Raw genomic sequence first — 24,409 nt, 5'->3', positions numbered from 1 at the left:
AAGAAGATGGAGATCTTCGTATTCTCGACCCAAAAATGCAAAGCAAATCCCTCTTTGGCAAGCTCATTGTACCAAGTCTTACCCCTAGAGACTCCTGCTTCAATAGGGCCTTCTAAGGGATAAACCTCACAAAGGGGCACAATGGCAACAATCATTATGGATTTTCACATGGCCCCTCTTACAAGTAAGGTCCACCATTGATGAGAAGTATGACAAGAGTGTGGCAATGTTTCTCAATAGGCTGCATTTGGACCAAACCTATAGAGGCAGTTTTATTGTCTTCAACTCTTAAATGTAAACGTACTTCAAATCAATTCCTGTGTCACATCACCCACTTCGTTATTTTAAAGGAGCCCTTTGCTCTGACTCACCCGCCTCCCCCCTACATACTTTTCAAAGAGTCATAACTCCATTCGTAACCCTAATAATTTATCATAGAAAAACCACGACTGAAAGAGCATGCTCCTAGTGGGGACACTAACATCAAGTGAGCAACCCTCTTCCAAAGGCTTGCCGGGATCTAGAATGGCAATGGCTGGCCCTGCCAATGCAGCCAAAGTTAGTTTTTTTTCTTTACATAAACCATGTGCATTGGCAGGCGCTTGCAGCTCGGATCTTCAAATTGGTTTTCCTATGAAGATATAAAGTGGTTTTTGGAAGACATCTTGCAGCTGGCAGTCTGTAATTGAGTGCATTGTTTGGGGTCATCTTTATAAAACATTGTGGATGATGGAAGTCCATATAAAGGTTGAGGTATCCAATGATCCCTTCCATGTACCCTAACCATTGTTAGGTCTACTCAATCATTATCCTCCTTTTCGACGACTCCTTACCTTTGGAAATACACCCTGTTATTTCACACTATATTGTCCATGTCATTTAATATAGCTTATTAGTTGGGAGTCATGTTTCCTTGTCATCTAATTTAAAATATATATATATGTTCAAATTCCATTTACTCCATATGTTGGGATTATCGATGGTTGGGTGTCCCATAGAACGATTTTCAACTTTATAGGTTGAGGGAGTAATTCAAAGTGATCCCTCTTTTTTTTAAGTAGCATAGAAAAAAGCAAGTAAATTTTTTTTAATTTGAAGGTATGCACTATCACGGTACTTAAGGATCCCACATCCACCTCCCTATGTACAGAAGAATAGAGTGGCAGCCCTTGATTTGGCATTCAAAGGTATGAGATCAAGAGGGTCGTATGCTAGGCCAATGTATGAATATCAGCTGCCCATAGAGAGATAGCAAACCTACTAGATCCATGGGGATATGGAGTTGGCTCCCCCAACAGCCCAAGGAGCGGGTACAAGGGGCTAGCAGCAAAATGGCGGAGATTGACGTGGCCATCCCAAAAGCATGGGGGGCAAGCTTAGCATGGTTTCAAATGCCATAGCACGATTTAGTCCCACTCACAGTCTTCTTCGTGGACTATGGCATTGATCTACCTTACCCGATCTTCTAAAGTAGAGGCCTTAGACGTATGCTTCAGTTGAAGTGAGAGCCCGAGCATGGAAATTCAATGGAGGATCGGCTCTTAAACTCCCTTGAGTGGCAAAGGATCAAACTGGTTTGCCATTTGGGATGAAGATGGAGGGTAGACCACTAAGATAGGTACAGTGGGACCCGAGAGAGTCATTTTAGCACAAAGGGGGTGCCCTTCTTCTCTTACACAACTTGCATTGGCATTCGAGAGACAGTTGCCAGCATTACGGCCTAGGATATTGGGGTAGCATGATGCACTTTGGTGATGGGGGGACAGCAGATACGGCCTGCAGCAACTTTTATCAATACCTAGCATGATATCATCCACAACTTGCAAGGTATTTGGAAGCAGGGTACAGAAGGGATTAGAAAGACATGCCGACAGGCGCCTTAAATTTTCATGGATCAAGGGATCTATTGGCCTCCACCCTAGATGTTGGCGCTTGCATCTGGGATACACTAAGCAGTGAGGTGGAGCCTGAGAAGCAGGCTGCAGAACAGCTAGCACTTTCTTTTGGTCAGCGCCTAACGAATAGCTGATCCTTTGTATTATCTTTTAAAGTTTCTAATAGACAGTTCTTTTCTCTGGGGAAAAAAGATAGCCCTATGAGGACAGCTGAGTTTCTACTTAATTTCTTTTCCAATTTTAGTATATTGCAAGAAAAGCCAATAGAGCTCCACGTGCTCTTTCTCCAAAAGACTTTTGGGAAAAGCGATCATAATGGCACAGTATTAAAAACTTTCTGAAGTCAAGAACACGTATGCAACGATTTGGACTTGTCTACAATATGGTCATATGTACACTTCGGTGATATAGTGTCCAATCAATTATTGGAAGGCAGATACCTTTTCTTAAAAATTATGCAGTAAACAGAAATGTCACCAAAATATTTATTAAAAAAACAAATTGTCGTCTATTCATGGGGCAGGGGAGAATAACTGCCACATTAAGTAATACATACAGGCAGTTTTATTGTCTTTATCTCCTAATTGTAAAACTACTTAGATTCGCATTTCCTGTCACATAAACACTTAGTTATTTTGAAGGAGCCCTCTACTCTTAACTCACAAGAAGTCCAAACAGAAGAAAGCAAATAGTCACAAAACACTGGATTGGGGGCACAGCACTGTACTTAGCCTTGAGATCTGCTATCTCAAGCTTTAGCAACTCATCCTCTTGCAGCTTTTTGACCTCATGATCGAGTTGTGGAGATGTCCACCGATTGTTAGACGCTTCCATATAGGGCTCCGTAAATATAACCTGCTCTGTGAGTCTACAGAGCTCCACATTACCACAAAACTCAGCCACTGAGCAACAACAGCGCTGAATGAGACCAAGCCACGATTCAAAACCTATATTTCTCAGATGATAAAATAAGAATTGAAAAATGCAAAGATATTTCCAACAGAAAATCAATTTCCATGGATTTTCTCTTGAAGGATACATAACATATCCTAACAAAAAAAATTTATTGTTTTGCAATCTTGCCAACTGCCTTTGCCATGATCAGAAAAATGAAACAAAATCTAGTAACAAATGAATGGCAAAGCTTGATCGAATGAGTAGCTAAGCCAGAACAAATGGATGTCTACCTGAAGCTCGATGTAGTTTAGTTGAAATCGCTAGAAGAGAAGTATGGAAGAGTGTTCGTGCCATGTACTCGGACACGTGGTCTGCTAGAAGAGGATAAGTTATGCCTTTGATCAATCCCTTCCGTAAAATGATGTGTGGAGGCTCCAAATACCGCATAACAATAGTTGACATGCCACGGTCAAAGTGGTAAACCTCTGGCACATGCTGTGGACAAAGGCTTCCATGGTGTTTTAGAGCTGATACTTCATAGTATGAACGATCTGAGGTCATAGGCCAAGACTCCCCAACACAACGAACATAAGGTACAGACTGCAGCAATCATGTTTCATGATCTTATCATGGGTTTGCAAAAATTTGTGGCATAGAAAACACCAAAATGCTTTATGAAGAAATACACCAAAAGTTTGTGTGAGGTTGAGGAAAATGCTACTTATGTTTAAAAGTAACAAGCTTTCATGAAGCAGTATAAGCATGCAATAGCAGGACCTTAAGGAAAACTCACACATGACTTGGAGGTTGACAATGCCTCCTTTTGGAGTAAAACGTCACTTTCAGACAGCATCATATTCAGTATAGGTGAACATGAAATTATTCACATCGTGACAAAAATCCTAATACAAAATGATAATTTGAATAATTAGAAAGATAGATTTAGCACAAAGATTTGAGATTGTTGCCATGGCACCTAAAAATTTGCACAAGTTGGTTGTGAGTCCTTCTTGTGTACCTGAAGACACGACCCTGTGCTGTTGCTGAAGATAGAGATGGCATTATTCTCCACCTGTTTGGTTGCCTCTACCAGGGTGCTTTTGACTTTTAGCACAAAGATTTGAGATTGTTGCCATGGCACCTAAAAATTTGCACAAGTTGGTTGTGAGTCCTTCTTGTGTACCTGAAGACACGACCCTGTGCTGTAGCAACAGCACAGAAGATAGAGATGGCATTATTCTCCACCTGTTTGGTTGCCTCTACCAGGGTGCTTTTGACTTTTTCCCCTAGGTGGCATTGGCGCACACGGTCAACCACTATAAAACCGTGCATCACTTGGAACGGTTTTTTGTCTGTGCTTAGGTTGCTTTGCCTATAGCCATAATCATGGAATCGACAGGCAGTCCTCGCCTGCTTTTCTCTTGCTAATGATAAATAACAATGTTCTTTGACATAACCTTCACTCCCCTCCCCCCCCACCCCCCCCTCCAAAAAAGGAGACATACGGACATACGTATGTACATATGTATGTATGTATTATTCCACATATCTAGAGGCCATGGACTATGTCAAAAAGCAACTCAGGGGTAGGAATGAGAAGACAGTCACTCGTAGTCCTTGTCTTGCCCTTCTGACCCCCCATACTCCCACTGGATTACTCCCCCAGGGTCCAATGTACATGTTGAACCGTAACATCTCATTGACAAGATATGCACAGCCTCAAGTGAGGAATAATTAGTAGTGCCCCTCAACACTTCAACCCATTGAGTTCCTCGAGTTGCTTGTTCAACTTCAATGGAGAAACTATACATGCGTACAGAGTTTTGACAATCAGCTTCTTGATCCGGAAAGCCTTCAATTGTACCTTTTTCAGGTGTCATACTCAAAAAAACCTCCACCATAGGCAGCAATCTGAACCTATCAGTCAAGCTCTGGGTTAACCCTGTACAAATTCTGCAGGAGACTCACAGGCATTTGAGACGTTTCAGCTCCCAGCCTGTGTGACACTGATCACACCTTTACAACAGAGTTTACTACTACTTTTTAACATGCACGCAAGTTCTCTTTGTGGATAGAGATCACATCAACCCCATATTTCCCTAGATGGTAATTCCCAAAGTGGTTCTCTTGCAACTTGTCATAAATATATGCACTTAACTTTTCATGCCCTCTATGAAGTTACATTAAAGTCCATCAGTCATTTCTTGCCCCTGGGCGCATGACCATGTCCCTAGCATGAATATGCACATTGGTCTATTGAACAACCCAGTCATGTCAAACCCCACATCGAAGATCTTGACCATAAAGCCCTTGACCAAACTTATGGAAAACACATTACATCAGAATACTCCTTTACGTTAATAAAGAATTATTTTCTCTCTAAGGACTTAATGTCCACCAAACCTTCCAAGTTCATATTATATTCCAACTAGAACGTAACACTCCATCCCGCTTCAAGCATCAGTGTCCTGGATCATAAAATCTAGGAGCTTTCCGGATCAAGCAAGTGGATCCCCAAGTAGCCTATGATAAAGGCAGTCCATGCCATGCAACGAGCACTTTAGGTTTCATCCGATTTCGAACTTGCCTTTCTCCCTAGTCCAAGATTTTTGCTGATTTGCACACAGCATTCTCCCTCATCTCTTGTAACATAACAATACCATCAATTAATGAATCAATAATTGCAAAAATTATTTTCAACAACAAAACATGAAACGCTAGATACATGTAGCAACCTTGTGACGATTCCAAAATATAGGCTACTTTGCCTATTCTTTTTAGAAATAACTATGACCCACAATAACGGGGTGATAATGAAACGAACAACGTAACCAGCTGCAAAATGGTACGCACAAACACGATTTCTCCTTACAAATCACAGGCGATGGCACTCAGTTAATCCTCCCAGCGACCTCTGTGCCAACAAGCTCAATTCCAAATCATACGTTAATCCTTCTACATGCTGTACACAAAGCCCACACTCCTCCCTAGATGGTTCTACATGCCACATGTCACAATCCTAGGGCCATCCTTAGGTGTACCATTTACCCCTCTCTTGGAATATCATTTAATTCCACATTTCGGTGCACCTAGGCCCCTGATCGTAGAATTATATAGTCAGTGCCAATCCGCCCTCATCGAGAACCTTGACATGGATTCCTTTAACCATATACTTGAAACACTACAAAAATAAAATACAACAGTTGGTCCCCTAAAGGAAAATGTCCATTGACCCTTTTGAGGTCATGTTATCTCAGCTTGAGCATAACATTCCTTCCCTCTTCAAGCATCAGCGTCCTCGATGATAAATCTGGGAATGCTCTCTGCATCTGGTTCACAGATTCCCAGGTAGCCTCGGATAGAGGTAGACCATGACATGCAACCAACACCATGGGTATCTTCCAATTGCGTACTTGCCTTGTTCTTCGGTCCTTCTTGTTGGTTTGCCTCTTGCATTGTCATCTATCTCCTGAAACAAAACGACACCGTCGATTAGTGAGTCACCTGGGTGCAAAAAATCCTTAAAACGAGAAACATGAAATATTGGGTGCACCTTACAACCCTATGGTAATTCTAATTTATAGGCCACCTTGCCTATTCTTTTTAGAATTAACCACAGCCCATTCTCTAACATATCTATTTTCATCAGCATACGCCTTAGCTCTACCCATAGCCTAGCGGATGTTAGTTCTTGCAACAGCTAGCATCTCCCGCATCTAAACCACATAGTTCGCGGCACTAGGCACTTTCTAAGATATTCCAACCGTAGTTGGATTTGCTGGTCTATAAGCATAGTTCAACTCAAACGGGCTCATTCCTATAAAGGAAGGTTTTCTATCATTGTAAGCAAATTCTAACAATGGCAACCAATTGTCCCACGTATGTTGCCTCAATGAAACATATGCTCTATTTCTCTCTGACCATCTGTTTTTGGATGATCCCACTACTCATTTCCAACTCAGTCCTTAGTGCCTCAAACACTGCAGTCCAAAAATGACTAGTAAATTTAATGTCCTTGTCTGACACTATGAATCTGGGTAATCCATGGATACGAAATATATACTTAATAAGCAAATCCGCCACTTGCGGACTCCCTAGTCGGAATGAAGCGAGCCATCTTGGTAAGAGAATCAACCACCACAAGGATAGAATCATATCCACCTTGTGTCGTGAGCAGACCTACTATAAAGTCCATGGAAATGCTCTCCTACCTACCTAGAGGTATTTCCAAGGGCTATAAAAGTCCAAGTGGCTTCATGCACTCTGCCTTACTCGACACGAAAAACAACGTGTCATAATTCATGAATATGTTTTTTCATTCTAGGCCTAAAGAAATCTTGTTTCATGAGATCATACGTCTTCTCGAATCCTGGGTGTCCCGCACACGAACTATCATGGCACTATTGAATGACTCTCTGCTTGAGGTCATTCTAATTAGGTACTACTACCTTGCCATATTGTTTCAGCATACCATCCGCTATGGTATACCCTGCACAGGTTTGGCCTTTTTTGGATGCCAGGTCATCCTTTTCCCCGGGGCTAAGCACATAAGCCTTAGGCCAAAGGCTCTAGACGAACTCATCCACCTTCTGAGTTCCATTAATCTCGGTCATTAGAGCACTCTCTAAAACCGTGAAACTCATATTATGCATATGCATGAAAACGCATCAACAACTTTATTTTCCTTCCCTCTTTGGTACCGAATCGTCATGTTAAACTCCTGCATGAGTTCTGCCCACCTAGCTTGGCGGCCTCTCAATTCAAGTTGTTTACGGAAATGTTTCAGAGTATCATGATCAACATCAACATAGAACTCTGAACCATACAAATAATGTCTCCATGTTTTCAAAGCATGGACAACGGCATATAGCTCTAATTCATGAGTTGCCCAATTTCGTTGAGAGGGAGAAAGCTTCTTGCTTTTCAAGGCCAATGGCCTTCCCTCTTGAAGGAGAACTACTCCTACCGCAATGCCACTTGCATCGGTTTCTATGAAAAATGATTTCTGGAGATCAACCATTTTTAACACTGGTCTTGAGACCAGAGCTTGTTTTATGGCATTAGAACCTTCTTGTTGACTCTGTCCTCATACAAAAGGTACTTTATCTGAGGTCAGACCAGTCAATGGCGATACTATCTCGGAATATCCTTTAATATGCCTTCGATAAAATTGAACAAATCCCAAGAATGATCGCAAAGTGGTTAAACTCCAAGGGATAGGCCAAGTCAGTATCGCAGCCACTTTCTTTGAATCCATTTTCACCCCCTCAGGAGTGATAATGAATTCTAAATATTCAAGTCTTACCATGCACACTGGCTTTTCTCAAAGTACTGAACACTACTCTCTCTTTTTTTTTCAAAGAAAGGAACCTTCTATTAATGCTTGAAAGATTTCATACAAAACAACAGCCCCGAAGGTGCTGAGTATGAAAAAAACCCGAAAAAGGCTGAAAGGAAAACCGGCCTGTTCCAGAGAAGCCCAGCTCACTGCCTAGGGGATCTCAGAAACTAGGGCTAACAGCTGAGTGGGGGGACTACATAGCCAACGAATCCCTCGCGGAGTGAAGATGTAGAAAACACCTGCAAGCCAAGCCCAACAGAAACGAGCACGCCTCTCAATAGTCGCCCTGGAGCCTGGAGTCCCACACTCCCAGGTGGACCGTAGAGTGTAAATGATATCCTGTCAGATGGCAACCAAGGTAGCCGAGGGTGAAACCGAGTGCTCTCCCATCACAAGACTGCAGCAAGCCACCCAAATGTTCCAAGCCGTGATGCTGGCTACCACCTCCCAAAAAACAGTCTTCCCTAGGAGGAGGAGGAGCTAGGGCGTCAGGGGGGGCTGCCTCGTGAAGTGCAATCCTCTGAATGCTCTGACCCTGTATCCGGTATGCTGGGGAGATCTCATCAATCTGAAACGCGTGTCCTCCCTCTGTCAACCAAGCCGCGTGTCATGATCCTGAGGGCTCTCATCCACATCCTCGCTGCGCTACGATAACTCCTTAGGCAGTGTAGAATAAACTCCAAGACACCATCTGAGCAACAATGGCATTGCCCCTCCACTCACTCCAATCACGGGCCAATGGGCAAGCCTCCGTGGGCTGCCAGCCAGAAGAAGTATGAAATCTTCCTCAACCGCAAGCTGTACCACAACCGCATCCAAAACCTGGAGCGAACATCCCGAGGCACTCTCTGGGTCACCCAGTGTCTCTCCCTCGAGGGAGTCCATCTCGACGAGTCTATCGGAAGTCTCCTACCATTCCGTGTGGTGTAGGAAAAGAAAGGCACCTCATCTATCGTCTCAGCTAGGCCATCCCTGGAGGGCCAGAACCACTCCCCCGCACTGGACCTCCCTCAGGGGTCTACCCTCCCATAGCCAGAGGCGCGATCTAGAGGCGTCCTGCTTTGAGATACTGGGAGGATGAATGTGCCACTCCTTTCCCAAGTGTCCTACCACTCTAATCATTTGCCAGTATATCCCATCAAGACTCCCATCCATCTCAAGGTCACTCCCAGTGAGGCATTGACGTAGGCCTCCAGGTCCTACATGGAAGACGCCGGGAAGCGTGCGGTCGCGCGACATCAAAATCCTCAAGGGAACACCAGTACAGGAAAACTGCCCCAACCATCTGCTGTCTCTCCAAATGTGAAGTCCTTCCCACCACGACTCAGGAATGGCTAAGTCAATCTCGCCCATCCGCTGCCCTGTCCCTCTCAGATGCGCTAGGGCGTCAAGCCTCACCTCTGCCTCCATAGGTAGTCTACTCCAGCGACCAAAAGACCCTGCTGAATCACTGTCCCACTGTGCCCAACCAATGTGAGTCCGCTGCCCAAACATACGTCCCTCCTGATCTCTGACCTCCTGGGCCCGATCTTAGCAAAGCTTTTTAATGAAGCGGTTTGTTTGGGATTTCCACACACTTGAACCATTAACACTATCTCACCCATCCACAACGCAGGGGATCCCATGAGCCCGGAGAACTACAGGACCATTATGATTGGACATGTCATGTCCAAGATTTATGCATCAGTACTTGACTCCGAGGTTAGCAGACTTGCAAAGTGTCGAGGACTCGGAGCAGCAGGACAGGCCGGATTCCGACGTGATCATGGAACCATGGACCACATTCTGACGCTCAGATGTATCATCGAGGAGGCGAGATCATGGAAGCAGAGGGTTTATTGTTGCTTGGTGGATTTTCGCAAGGCATTTGACACGGTCCCGAGAGCCCGCCTCATACGGCGCCTACAGGACTTGGCTTATGACCAGGAGATCATTTGGGCTGTCATGGCACTTTACGAGAGAGTTTCTAGCAGAGTTCGGGTAGGATCCGGGTGGACAGACGAGATCATGAGTACCATCGAGGTCAAACAAGGGTGTCCTTTGTCGCCTACCTTGTTTGGCCTCTACATTGACGAGCTTGAGACAGTGATGCAGACACAGGGGGGTGTAGGTTGCTCTCTTGCAGGCACGCTGATCCAGATTTTGTTCTATGCAGATGACATGGCTCTCTTGTCTTCCTCAGCAGAGGGGCTTCAAAGACACCTAGACGCACTACAGTCCTTTTGTGAGTCTCATGATTTGAAGGTCAACCGGGGTAAAACCAAGGTCATGATCTTCAATACATCTCGAGCCATCATGCGTCAGGATCAGTTCACATTTGTGGGGTCATCTGTTGAGATAGTTTCATCATACACTTATCTTGGGGGTTATCTTCTCTGGACCGAGCTTCACTATGAGACCCGCGATGCAGGCACGCTTGAGTAGAGGGTATGCCTCACTGGCCAGGCTAGAGAGGCAGTGCTTCCGCTCACACTTTCAAGATCCACGCACCAAGGGTTTGCTTTTTGACTCCTTGGCTCGCCCAGCGGGGATGTACGGCAGTCCTTGTTGGGGGCCAGACTTGTCGAATACAGAGTGGGCCCATGTGGAGCCGCTACAGGTTCTCATGCTATCACGGATGATTCATGGTAAGTCATCCGTTCCTCACCAGATCATTCAGGCTGAGTTTGGGTCACCCCCTTTACAGCTAGATGCTGCATTTCAGGTCATCACATATCTGTACCAAGTTAGGGAATATGGGGATTATACCTCGGGGCGTAGTAGGCTACCATGGATAGCTTTATCCTCTTCTATGGCACTTGAAGCGGGAGGAGATCAGAGGTGCTGGTATGCACGTACAGAGAGATGGTTTGAGCGACTGGGGCTCCACATGGATAGACTACCTCCCTTCCAGTATAGCATGGATGCTCCGTTCTCTCCCCTCTTATCACACGAGGTCAACCAGGTTATCCGTGAGGATCTACTACAGCTACACACTTTTCGGACCTGGTTGGAACCGAGTGAACTCCCAGTGAAGCTTAGCTTCTACAGAGATCACTTCTTACATATCACAACGGAGGGTTTCATTGACCCACCAGGATAAACACAGATTCACGTACCCCACTCGATGAGGATCTCTCTTGGGCAGTTCCGGGTCTCTTCACACAGACTTCGCATCGAGAGCGGCAGAGCAGAGCGACTACCCAGGGAGCGGCACATATGCACACTATGTGACATACATGAGGTTGAGACAGAGGAGCATTTCATCTTCAAGTGTCCTGTGTACTATGAGATCCGAGGACGTTTCCACTGCCTCTTCAAAGATAGTTATGGGATTTTAGCCCATTTTCTCTCCTACCCAAACCAGCGGTGTTTGGCAGGTTTCATTCATGAGGCACTTAGACACCGCGAGAGGATACTCCGAGCACGGAGACAGGAGCAAACTTCTTCCTCGGTTGATCCCTCTCAGAGCTCTATCATGGAATTCTTTCAGCTAGATCACATGGACCCCAACGAGACGAGGCCTCGACATGACCGTGACCCGGAACCAATGACCCGATAGCTCAGACAGAGGGTCGACACATAGATCACACTTAGAGACATCCCCTCCTTGTTTAGAGTTGGAGCCCGACTGACGGGGGTCACAGTAGCCCTGGTTAGACGTAGAGCTACGACCAAGAGACATGCCAGGACCGCACCTCTGAGTGGCTGACAGCACTTTATTGCCGACTCCATGCCTCCACTGCCTCATCCATCCTGATATCTTGCTGTTCCTGGGGATGATGATGATATTGATGATGATGCTGAGATTGATATATAGTCGACCACCGACATCACTATGTTGTACTTAGGACTTAGTACTGCCATTCCGCATTTTTGGCATTTTGCATTTTGCATTGGTATGGACGCTCGTTTAGTAGCTCCACTACCATAGCTCGTTGTATCAGGATTTTCACAGTCTCATAGACCCATCGGTCTTCTGAAGACTTTAATAAACTTTCTTTCTTTCTTTCTCTGCATCTGAGCGGAGCACGGATGAGACCCCTTGCTAATCTCTGCCAAACCCTGTGAAGACTCCTCATTAGGGGGGAGCCCTTCCCCGTAAGGGGGACCTCTGAGAAGATCCATCTATGTGAAGGTTGTCACTGTCCCCCAGTGCGTGGGGTGTTCCACAGAAGCCCTCTCTGTAAGAGGAGCTTCAAAGACTCGACACCTGGGGTGAGACCACGAACCACCAGCTACCAGTGCCTGCGGCATGATCACCGTCTACCAAGCTACCTGGGACCTAGTGTTCCTCGTGCCGTCTGAACCTGCCCAGAGGAAGTTCCGTACCAACCGTCGGAGCTGCCCAATGCATCCTCTGTGAAAGCACCAACAAGAGGCAATATACTAGGCAGCGGCAAGGACTTGGTTTGCCACTAAGGCACAACCTCTGAGGGAGAGTTTGGGCGAGCTCCAATACAGAAGCTTGCTCCGAACACTCTCAAGGACCGAGGCAATCTACTGCTCTGCTATAATGTCCATACCCATCTGGCATCCGAGGTATCTCACTGTCTGGCCCCGCGGTATCCATCTAAAACCAAAGTCACTCCCCCACGCACGGATCTCCTGTGTCTGCTCAAAACCCGTGAAGAAGCCTACGGACTTCGTCCAATTGATCCGTGCCCCCGAAGCCTCACAATAGATAGCTAAGGCGCCTCTGACTCTCTCTAGACTCGCTGTGGTGCCCTCAACATACAAGGCCGCATCATCTGCAAGCTCCGAGTCAAGGAGCTCCTCCTCTTGCCTGATTGGGAGCCTCAACCCTGTGAGACCCGCCACTTGTGATCTCAAATAGTAGCCCAGAGCCTCCGCTACAAACATGGCGAACTGAGCCAGAAAAAGGAAAGGCCTCGCCTGTGTGTCCTTCGATAATCATCTGACTAGAGCTCCCTGCGTATAGCACTGAAACTCCTCTGACCCATCTGTCTGAGAAACCCAATCTCCTCATAGTGCCCTCCAAGAAAGACCACTCCACCCTGTCGTAGGCCTTCTCAAAGTCCAAGAGAAGGATGGCCAATGGCTGTGACCCGTCCCTGGACCAATCCATTGCCTTCCAGAACGTGAAGATGTTGTCCAGCATGCTGCGCTCCTGGACAAACCCAGTCTGTGTGTCATGGATGATGTCAGTAAGATGAGGCCATAACCGCAAACTCAAGACCTTGGCGAGGATCTTGTATGCAGTATCAAACAGAGTGATCGGCCTTCACTGTCGGATATCTGACCTATCTCCCCCTTTTAGGATCAAACAAATCCACCCCCTCCACAAGGACTGAGGGAGAAGGCCTGTGTCCAAAATCTCCTGGCAAGCTAGACGGAAAGGGGTGGAGATAATCTCCCAGAAGTTCCGATAGAAGGCCGGAGTCAAGCCATCCTCCCTCGAGCACTTCTGAGTCGAGAGAGCCTTGAGGGCTTGAGGGCTTAACAGAGCTCCTCATCTGTGAAAGGCTCCTCAATTCTGTTGCATAAGTCCCGTGAGACTACTGTCGGAACATGATCCCAAACTAGCTCTCGGGTCACAAGACCAGCTGGGGTCATCTTCTCTATCTGAAAGAGCAGTGGTCATGTCAAGAATCTCCTGCGGGTCAATGTGCATGATGCCCTACGAGTCCCGAAGACGCTGTAGCTATGTGCCGATCGATCGGGGGCCCGTGTTCTGAAAGATCTGCTTCGTCATCCTATCCCCCTACTGTACCCATCGCGATCGAGAGGAATGGTAGGAGGACTCAGCCCGCCACAGCTCTGTGTCCTAAAGCTCAAGACGAGCGCTCTCCAATCTGTCACTAAGCCATTGAGAAACTCAGTCCTGCTCCTTGAGCCTCTCGATGGAGGCGAGGCCTCTCCTCAAAGCCCGCTCGCGCTCCTGAAGGTTCCTCCTCCGCCTAATGGCATGAACTTGCACCTCCACACTGCTCCTCTGAATTGAATAGGCCACCCACGCAGCGCGCCAACCCTCACTCGGTGCCATCTCTGAGTGCTCCCAGATCGCTGCCATAACCTGCTGAATCTCCTCGTCCTGCAAGGTGTCCTCTGGAATGCGGATCCCCTTCTGGGGGAGACATTGGCGGGGCTGATCCAAGTGAAGTACCATTGGAGAATGGTCGGATATCGTGATACTTGCCAGAATCCTAGTAGAACCACCCCTGTATAATGCCCAATCCCCAACATAGAAGTGGTCTAATCTCTCGAGCAATCCATCGTGTCTCCTTTGTCCAAAGGAGAAGAGAAGGCTGCCAAGAGTCCTGCTAAACTTTGGCTCTCTCCACGGGTCTCTGCCACTAATCATGAAAATGAACTGCTCCCAGGTACTACGCTCTGCTACTAGCATCTCTGAGAACGAGGTGCCGCCCTGCTTGTCTTTCCCAAACTCCACGTTGTTGAAGTCCCCTCCAACAATCCAGGAGTCAACATCCGGAAGACACTGTGACAACCTCCTCCAAAAGGCTGGGCAGTGCTGTCTACACGCTGGGGCATACACGTTCAAGATTCCAATCTTGGACTCTCCCGTCCGAACTCCCATCCAAACTGCCCATCCTGGAATGAGCTCGCCTTGATCATAGACCTCTGAAGCCAAAGTCTATAAGACTGAGATGCAAACCCCTCCACTCCGTCCTACACGGTCGTGGAGCCCGTGTACGTTCCAGCTCACTATGGTCCAGCTCATGAGGACGGAGGAGTCGGGAACAAGGCTCTTCTGTGAGTGGGTGCCTGTCCTAGAAAGACTACATTGTGTGATTTTGCCGGGGTTTGGAGGGCAAGTAGTCAGTGTCTATGCGACGTCGTACTAGGGTGGATACCGACTCAATACCGATTTTCCGTGCCCACTTCATCATGAAGGAGGCTTCCACTTTGAACAACTCCACGCACGTCTGGAGGGGCCAGAAGTGTGCCTGCTCCACCTTCACCTCCATCGGCAATCTAATAACTCATGTCGCCAAACCACACACCGACCCCTCGCGCGTGAAGCTCAGCTGAAAGTTCACCTCTGCGCCATGGGCATACCAAAGATCTAGTCCCTGTGGTCCCATCCACTCGTCCATCATGAGCATAATCTGATTATCCAAAATAGCATCAAACACCTCCGGTGACCACTTCTCCAACCCTGTGGAGACAAACGAAAATCTCCAAACGAGGTGTGTCTGAGATCCCACTGCACTCATCAAACCTCCCTTTCAGGATTGAAGGACCATGAGTGTGACCTCCAATGGTAGAGGGTATGCGTCTAGAATCTCCACATAGTTCCACGGTCCTACCTCCAGAAGTCCCGCAGTAAGGGACGCCTCCGCTCGAAGTTGGGAGCTGCTGGCCGGAAAACTTTGCTAACTCACTTTTCTTCGGCTACTAATACCGAGTCCCAATCTACACAAACCCACTTGGTCTGTTCCCTTTGGCATCCTCATAGTTCTATGGCAATTGCTTCATCTAGAGTGTTCGTGTACTTAGTCCAAACTTCCATCTTGATTCTATCATTCAGCCCAAAATTAAAATCCTTTATCTGTTCCGACTAAGAAAGTGGTTCATAAACCTTCATTACACATTCACTGAATTTATAGTGTATTCAAGCACTGATAAATTCCTCTAACGAAGATTTCTATACTGAGCTCGGAATGCTTCGCTAGGAGGCAAGATGTGTTTTCTAAATTCTTTCTTAAATCCCTCCCAAGTAGTGGATGTCGCTCCATCCCTCTGTTGTTTTATCCACCATCTATCCGTTGCCTCATTAAACATGTGGGTGGCCTCGCGGATTTTCTTCATGTCATTCCTGATTTCACAAATGGCAAAAGCCACGTCCCATTCGCGCAACCAGGTTTCTATGACATCAGAACTATGAGACAACCGACTAGAATACTTTTCTAGCCTATAATTGGCAATATTAGGTACCTTAGCCCTTCTAGGCTCAAACGTATAAACATTGGTTTCAAGCTCCATTGGAGCTTTATCTTTTTCCTCATGAGATGATCTAGTATGTTAAAATTATTGCCATAACGGATTAGTCCCTCTCCTCTTTCACCTCTACTCGCCATCCGTCCGTACAATATGTACGATTGCACGAAATTCCCTACCTTGCACGTACTGTCGCTGCACATCCGTACGGCATGTTGCCCCGCACCCGCCATTCCGTACGCTACAACTACTGCTCATTCGTATGACACCTGCGCCGCCGTACAATTCAGCCATCCATGCAAAGTATGTGCCCGTACAGTGTTCGTACTATCAACAGTGCACGTGATCCGCACTGCGTACGGATTTCCGTACCCGCACCTCATACTTGCAACGTAGTACACCATACTTTCGTACCTGCACGAGCACGTCCATACAGTTATACCGTACGTTGCCTGATCGTCGCCGTACAGTCACTACACGTGATTGTACCGTACATTGTACGGTGTCCGCACACATCTCTGCGAAACAGTCCGTACAACTTGTACGGGACTGCTTCATCTGCAGGAGTTGTGGTGAAGAAGGATTTCTTGTGCAGGTTCTTTTCTCTACAGGGTCATCTTGTAGGGCCTTCTTGCAGGTGCATTTTGCAGGGATAGCCATTGTTTGACAAAGCTATTTGAAGAGAAATTTGGGGCAGATTTTCTTGCCTTGCAGATAAATCTGCAAATTGGGGCTTTTGCTGCAAAATTTGGGACTTTCAGTAAATTTGCCCTCTTTCGGTTGCAATTTCCCATAAGAATTTGGGGCTTTTGCATTTTAGATGCAATTTGGCAGTGGACAATCACTTTGGGAGTTTTGCAAGCAATTTTGGACTCAAATTGAGTCACATTGCAGACATTTGCCATTTTTTGCAGACAGATTTGGCAGATTTTGGGCATTTGTAGAGCATTCTGGTGCATTTTAAGCCTTTGATAGGCTATGACAACAAGCTGTCATTTTGGGCAGCTTTTTTTGCAAACTTTGGTTGTGCATCTTTGATCCCACGAAGGGATTTCACTTGTCAGATTTACTGCATTTTTGTTTTATATGGCAGATATGGCTCAGAACAACCCCAATGAGGTTTTTGGTGTCCTCACACAGGAGGATAAGTAGGATGGCACCAACTACTCCTTATGGAGCTTTATGAGTCGCAATATCTTCGTTGGCAAACCTATGGGATTATGTCAACGGAGATGAGACACGGCCAGAGACTGTGGTTGCACCTATCACTCCTCAACAACAAGGTGGAGGAAGGGCTAGAGGTCAAGCACACAGTGAACCATTTTTCTAAGCTCGTATTGCCCTATGTTTGCTTGCAGTTGCTGAGCCAGAATCTCTTGAAAGGCATCCTCTAATAAAGCAATTCTACAAGACAGTGTATGGGCCACTGGACGTGACACTTGCGAGGTTGGCCGGATTCCCAATTCTATGGAATCCTCCCTAGAAGCTTCTTCTTCGACTTCCATTGCTATAGCTTTGCCTTTATCTATAACAACTTGAGTCCCAAACATTTTTAACCCGTTAAGGTCAATTGGGTTTTTTTTTTTAATACACTCTCTCCAACTAAGATTCTAATATGTATAAATTGAAGCCCAAACGCTGCTACATAGGAATATCTCCAACATTTACAACCGAAATGAATACCCTTTTCCTATACTAGGGAAATATCTGCAATCTCAAATAACTGCACGCGAAATTAAACATGGCAAACACCCAGAAAGCTCAAATGCAAACCATCTGAATAAAAGAGAGAATAGAAAGCTCCCTTATCTCTCTATCTGGATCACGATCTTTAACCCAAAGGAGTAGAGATGAATATCCTAAAAATTGGACCGCCAAATCCACGCTAGCCTCCAACCGGCTCTCATACAACCATCCCATGGCTCACTATATCCACACCTTTTGTGAAATGGGGCCTTGGTGTCCAACAAACTCCTGACAATAAACCGCCATCGTTATCTCGTTGTTGCAGCCAGCCCACATATTTCATGGAGTACTACTACGTCCAACCACCTTCACGCAACGTCAAAAGAGACCTTCGTTCCATTCTCTTCTTTGCCAACGATTCAGCACCGCAACCAATATAGTGTTCAACTAACTTAGAGGTCCAGATGGTCTCGGATAATGTTCCCAACAAGGCTGATACATCATTTCCAAAGCGGCAAAACTTAACGGCGGGAGACCACTCTGCTCATGCAAATCATAGATGGCATCGCCAAGCGCCTCAACGTCGATAACGAGAGCCTTATAAAACATAAACCAAATATAAAATTCTTTCGGATCGGTCTCATCGCTTGGAAAATCCATAACAGGAATTCACGACAGAGTCCTCAACTTTCTTTGACGATGGGTCTCCGCATCTACAAGGTTGTCAACAAGCCCTGCCCGTCAAGCGGGCAAAGACATGCAATAATAGAGTTCATCTCTGTCATTATGGTGTTCCTCTTCTCGATCAATGCCAACATCTCAACCTTCAGTTACACACTCATGTCCTATGACGACAGAGCACGTCAACTCCTGTGACAACCTGCTCTGATACCAAATGAAGCGAACAACATAACCAGCTGCAAAATGGTATCCACAAACATGATTTCTCCATACAAATCACGGGCGATATCACGGGCGATGGCAATTAGTTAATCCTCCCAGCCAACCTGTGTGTCAACAAGCTCGATTCCAAATCATACGTTAATTCTTCTGCATGCTGTACACAACCCACAACTCCCTAGATGGTTCTACATGCCACATGTCACAATCCTAGGGCCATCCTTAGATGTACCATTTACCCCTCTCTTGGAGTATCATTTAATTCCATTTGCCCCTTGGCAATTACACATTTTAGTGCACCTAGGCCCCTGATCTTAGAACCATCTAGTAAGTGCCACTCCGCCCTCACAAAGGACCTTGACATTGATTCCTATGACCATATACTTGAAGCACTATAAAAATAAAATACAACAGTTGGTCCCCTAATTATCTCAGCTCAAGCATAACAGATAACTTCATACTCTATCCTATATTCAAGGACTATGCTTGTGAGAAAAACTCTCTCCTCCATCAAATTCTCTAAAAGTTCTATTTTCATCCACGTAAGTCTTAGCCTTATCCATGGCTTGATAGATGTTTGCTTTAGCTAGTGCTAGCATCTCGCCCATCAAGATTACATAATCCGAGAGACTAGGCACTTTTTGAGGAATCCCAACAGTAATTAGATTGCTAGTCTAAACCCCATAATTCAACTTATGAGGACTCATCCCTCTGGACGAATGCCTTCTATCATTATAGGCAAACTCAAGTAATGACAACCACTAATTCGATGTACTTTGCCTTAATGAAACATAAGCTCTTAGCATATCCTCAAGAGCTTGGTTGACTTTCTCTATCTATCCATCTCAGTATGATCCCCATTCCCAACTTGATCCTAAGTGCATCATATATTGCAGTCCAATAATGAGCTACTCACAAACAAATGTGCTACTTGTGGTGCACAAACCAACTCTCATCAGATTGAAGTGAGCCATCTTGGTAAGACGATCAACCACCATGAGGATGAAATCATTTCCTCCTTGTGTTTGCAGCAGCAGATCAACAATAAAATCCATGGAAATGCTACTTGACGTTATTCACAATGGCTGAAAAAAAGCCAGGTGGATGCACGAGTTCTTCCTTGCTTACTTGACACGAGAAACATCGTGTAAACATATCTAGACTATCCACAAAGACATCGCAATACTTCCATACTTTTTTCTTCTCATCTTCTTAGACGTCAACCTTGGGAGTGGATGCTCGCTTTAATGGATCCATCCCTTAGCTTTTATTGTATTTGGTTTTCTTCAGTCTCATAGATCCTTCGTTCTTTCGAATATGCTATGCATAAGCAACTTTATATCCTTTCCTCTTCGGTACTGAATTTCCATATGGAATTCATGCATGAATTCTGCCCACCTAGCTTAGCGGCCACTCAAATCGGGCTATTTGCAAGACATCCATATAAACTCTAACATATTAATAGTGCATCCATACTTTCAAATATGAATAACAACATGGTGAATCAAGCAACATAAGGATGGTGCCACTTTTGTTAGTTGGATCAACTTCAAGATGGAGTTCAGGAAACATTTTCTACCTCCTAATGAAGGATCAAGAGCGTGGGATGAATACATGTATCTTAAGAGAATGAAGATTCCTCATCCAGAGAGATTGTAATGAAGATTCCTCATTCAAAGTATATCAATGAATTTAAAGAACATGTGACGACGATTCCTCATCCATTGCCATAATTTGTTCAAGTTAAGGATTTTATCTTTGGCTTGAATGATAACATAAAAAAGGAGGTAAGAGTGAAATATGCAAATACATTGCATGGTGCAATATCCTTTGCTTTGAATTATGAAGTTGTGAGAGTTAGAACCATTGGTTTTGTGCATCCTATATATATAGATAAATACATATTGGATCTGAAGAAAATGGTTGCTATTTTCACGACTTTGCGATCATTCTTTGGGTTCGTTCAGTTCTATAGGAAACATAGGAGAGCATATTATCTCATTGTTAACTGATCTTCTCATTTAAGACCACATCATGTCTTCGTATGATGATAGGGATAGATGTGTTGATTGTCAAAATTTCCCCAATATCTTAATTGGTTTGGTTGAAAATGTTGTCTCCATCATCGTCTCCTTTTCTTTTTTTCAGTCATGTTTATAGCAACAGCTTCCTCCTTCTCTTAAAGCCTATTCACATGAGGCAATATTGGGTTTTGCAATTTCTACAACTTGTCTTTGGAAAGGCAATGGTATCGTCCACGGATCTCATAGTAGGAAAGACAAGGTGCTCCTCTAATTCCACCTCATGTTGACCACATAGTGTGTAGATACGACTCTCCCTATGGATCCCATCTGCTTGCCCACTCTCGATACGGAGTCGGTGTGATGACACGTGGAACTGTCCAATAGCAATCCTGAGTAAGTGTGGTAGATGAATCTGGCTGTACCCTGGTGGGATGATGAATCCCTCCTCAAAAATGTGCAAGCAGTGGTCCCGATAAACTGAGCTTCACAAGAATCTCCATATGTGGCATGTGCCAACCAGATCCTGAATATGTGTAGCTGTAAGAGATCCTCCTAGATGATCTGGTTGAACTCATTGCCCCGAAACGAGACAAACGGGGTATCAGTGATGTACCAAAAGGGAGGCAGCCTGTCTATATGGAAATCCAATCTCTCAAACCATCTGCATACCAGCCTGTCTGATCATCACCCTAAGCTGCCAATGCCATAGAAGATGCTAATGCCAACCAAGGTAACCTACATCGCCCTACGGTACAAGAGCCATATGCTTGCACACAGTATAGATAAGTAATGGTCTGAAATGCCGCATCTGCCTGTAGTCGGGAAGCCCCAAACTCAGCCTGAATGATCTGAAGAGGGACAGATGGCTTGCTATGGATCATCCGTGACAACAAGAGAACTTGCAATCTCTCTACTCGAGTCAACTATGTGTCAGATAGATCTGGCCCCCAGCAAGTACTCCCATACATGTATGCAAGTCAATCGGACCAAGGAGTCAATTAGGAGAACCTTGGTCCGTGGGTCTTGAAAATGTGAATGGAAGCATTGTCTCTCCAGTCGGGCAAGGGAGGTGTATCCTCTACTCAGACAAGCCTGCATCACTGGCCTCATCGTGAAGATAGGTTCAGAGAATAAAACCCCAAGGTTAATGCTAATCTAGCTGGCAATATACAAAAACCTTACAAATTTCTGCAAAACATTAAAATTGTGCTGTCAGGAAAAGGGCCTTCTTGCGGCTGAGATACCCACTATCAACGTTTAATCTCATGGGTATAATGGCATTAGAATGTATAAATTCAGTGCTAAAAGGAGCTTGCAAGTAGTACTCGATAGATTTTTTTCTACACGGATGATTTTGGAGGGATTTAACTATTTGTATCATTTCAACGCAGTCACATCACTCTTGTAAGACACAAAAAATATCCAATGCGGAAGGTCAAAGGGTAATGCATACTCCTACCCTGTTTAAAAAGGAGTTGCAAACAAGATGCATATGAGCTTGGATCTCTAGATGATAATTGATTACATCTTGCAAGCAAGCCAAAGACGCACATGTTTGTATTCCATTGAAAAGTGGTCCTTTCTGGAAAACACTTGTTAGTTCTAGAAGGAGATATCATACCAAGAACAGCATTGATGGAACAGAAAGCAAGCAAACCTGTTTTAAGACAAGAGATCTATTTGGCCCAACCACAATGTATACAAAGTTGAGATTGCCATCCCCTACTTCCTGGACATTCCAATCTGTACCTGTACCCCCCAATCTTTCTGCCAGACCTGGATGATTACTGATGTACTCAACCACCGAGCTCGTATCCAATATATGAAACACGTTTCTATGATCTTGATCACTGTGAATTTTGCCATCTGAAGAAAAAGCAGTGTTCGTCTTTTGTGAACCTGAATTGAGGATAGTATGGCCGAATTCATCATGTTCTTTGCGAAATGCATGAATGTCAAACATGGATGAGCCTTGTGCTTTTGTTATGATGCCCTATAAAACCAGACAAAGATGCACAAGTGTTTATCTCCTAAATTTCATATAAATCCTAGAGCTATTTGCACGATTTCTCATGTATTATACCTTGTCTGTGATGATTGCTGTAATTAGTCTAGCTGGAGTGACATCAAATGCTGGGTTCCAAACAGAAACTCCAGGCGCTGCCACCTGATCTCCTTCACCTCCATGAGAATGAGTAAGCTCTTTTGATGACCTCTCTTCGATGATAATACTCTCTCCAGATGACAGAGAAGTATCAATAGAGGTCAAAGGAGCTGCTACATAAAATGGTATACCATGATGGGATGCTGATAATGCCAGGTTGTAGGTACCAATCTTATTGGCCGTATCACCTGTTAACATCATCTCAATACATCCACAAGAGAAAACCATCAAAAATCATGCACAACTTGGCAAAAAATACACCAACTGATTTTTTAAAATCTCGTATCTGTTTGTTTATCAAGAAACAAGGCGTTCCATGGCTTGACAACACAAAATTGATAAAAGGAACATAAAGATGCATCGACATTCAAGACAATTGTCAAAAGAGCCATCTCCAAAAACAGGTAATGGCTCAAAGTGCATAATGCTTATAAAAATGATGAGTTTCCTTCTCATCATCACATAGGACAGGACTTCACCCTTGATATGTGAGACACAATGACACTTGGGAAGAAAGCTAGAGAAGTAAAAAAACTGAAACTGTGAGATGATAATGATAGCAACTATATTTCTCAAACACTCAATTTGAGTTACATCAGTGGAATACCTGGTTTCCATGGCAATAAATCAATCACCCACAAAAGATCTAAGTAATGGTCTTCCATAATCTAAACAAACAGCAACCTGCAAATTTTCAAGCAAAACCTACGTCTCTATGTAAAGAGCAAGTACACATGAAAAACAAGGCCAAACCAGCAGCTGACACAGTAGCTGTAGAAACGATTGGTTTGAAATCTCATTCCCAAAGAAGAATCTGTGATTCCCATTTGTGTGAACTCGCTCTCATGTGTGGAGTCACTGCCACACAAAACATAGCCTCCACCTTTGGCTTGTTAGAAATAAACCAGACAGAGGGTATCCCGCAGCGGAAGACTGACAGAGCATCCCAGGAATTACACGCAGAAGTGTTTAACTATGGAATCCAAAACTTCTTTACTTGTGTGTACTCAAAAAAATGTGTGTATGTGCAAGTCAGTAAATAGACAATGCTCCGAAAGAGATATAGCACCAATAAAAGCTATTATTCCGTTCTCAAGTGGACACGATACAAAAGCGAGAACCAGAGTCCTACCAAATCCTGGTCCTCGGACCTTACCAAAAGTTGTCCTACTATCACCTTGGCACTTCTAGATCCCTGAGCCGGCATGCTCCCCAATGAACTTCTGCAAACTTAGTCTCCATGCCGTGATCTCTACACCTTGCTGCCTTGATGTTAGCCTAGGTGTGCAGCCCTCTCTCAGCGCTGTCTGCAGCTCTTTAGCCTTCTATCCACCTCCTGGATGTAGGCCCAATAGGTGTTGGTCTGCTGCTCCATTCTGCTGAAAGCTTGCTGCTCCAGAAGATGATCAATGAGGCCCCAAAGGCCTCCCTTTTATAAGGGCTGGATGCCCTCTAAACTAGCCAGCGCAACCAGGTATTCTGGCCAACCCAGTAGCCTCTAGAACCGACCCACCCGAGTGTGGGAAATCCGACTTGAGGCAGCTCTTTCTAGGGCCCTTGCAGGCCCTGCCTGGTCATGTGGCATCCAGCCACTGGCCCA

At 45.1% G+C, this 24,409-nt stretch overlaps 1 protein-coding gene across 1 annotated transcript in view; it reads right to left on the bottom strand.

The window, feature by feature from the left end:
* The window catches only part of LOC147881539 (uncharacterized), a 109,703-nt gene that overhangs the window by 40,944 nt on the left and 44,350 nt on the right, over positions 1-24,409 (bottom strand). Inside the window, exons 8-11 of the mRNA XM_087402410.1 lie at positions 22,729-22,997; positions 22,303-22,638; positions 3,083-3,392; positions 2,623-2,842 (exon numbers count right to left, since the gene is read on the bottom strand). Of these exons, the coding sequence (XP_087258536.1) occupies positions 2,623-2,842; positions 3,083-3,392; positions 22,303-22,638; positions 22,729-22,997 (1,135 nt within the window). The remainder of the gene's footprint in view (positions 1-2,622; positions 2,843-3,082; positions 3,393-22,302; positions 22,639-22,728; positions 22,998-24,409) is intronic.

Source organism: Dipteris shenzhenensis, chromosome 31, assembly GCF_047967505.1.
Source record: "Dipteris shenzhenensis isolate YYH24624 ecotype China chromosome 31, Dip_SZ_1.0, whole genome shotgun sequence".
Lineage (NCBI taxonomy): Eukaryota > Viridiplantae > Streptophyta > Polypodiopsida > Gleicheniales > Dipteridaceae > Dipteris > Dipteris shenzhenensis.
Note: the sequence above shows the minus strand (reverse complement) of the source record. Positions and strands in the feature narration are given on the sequence as shown.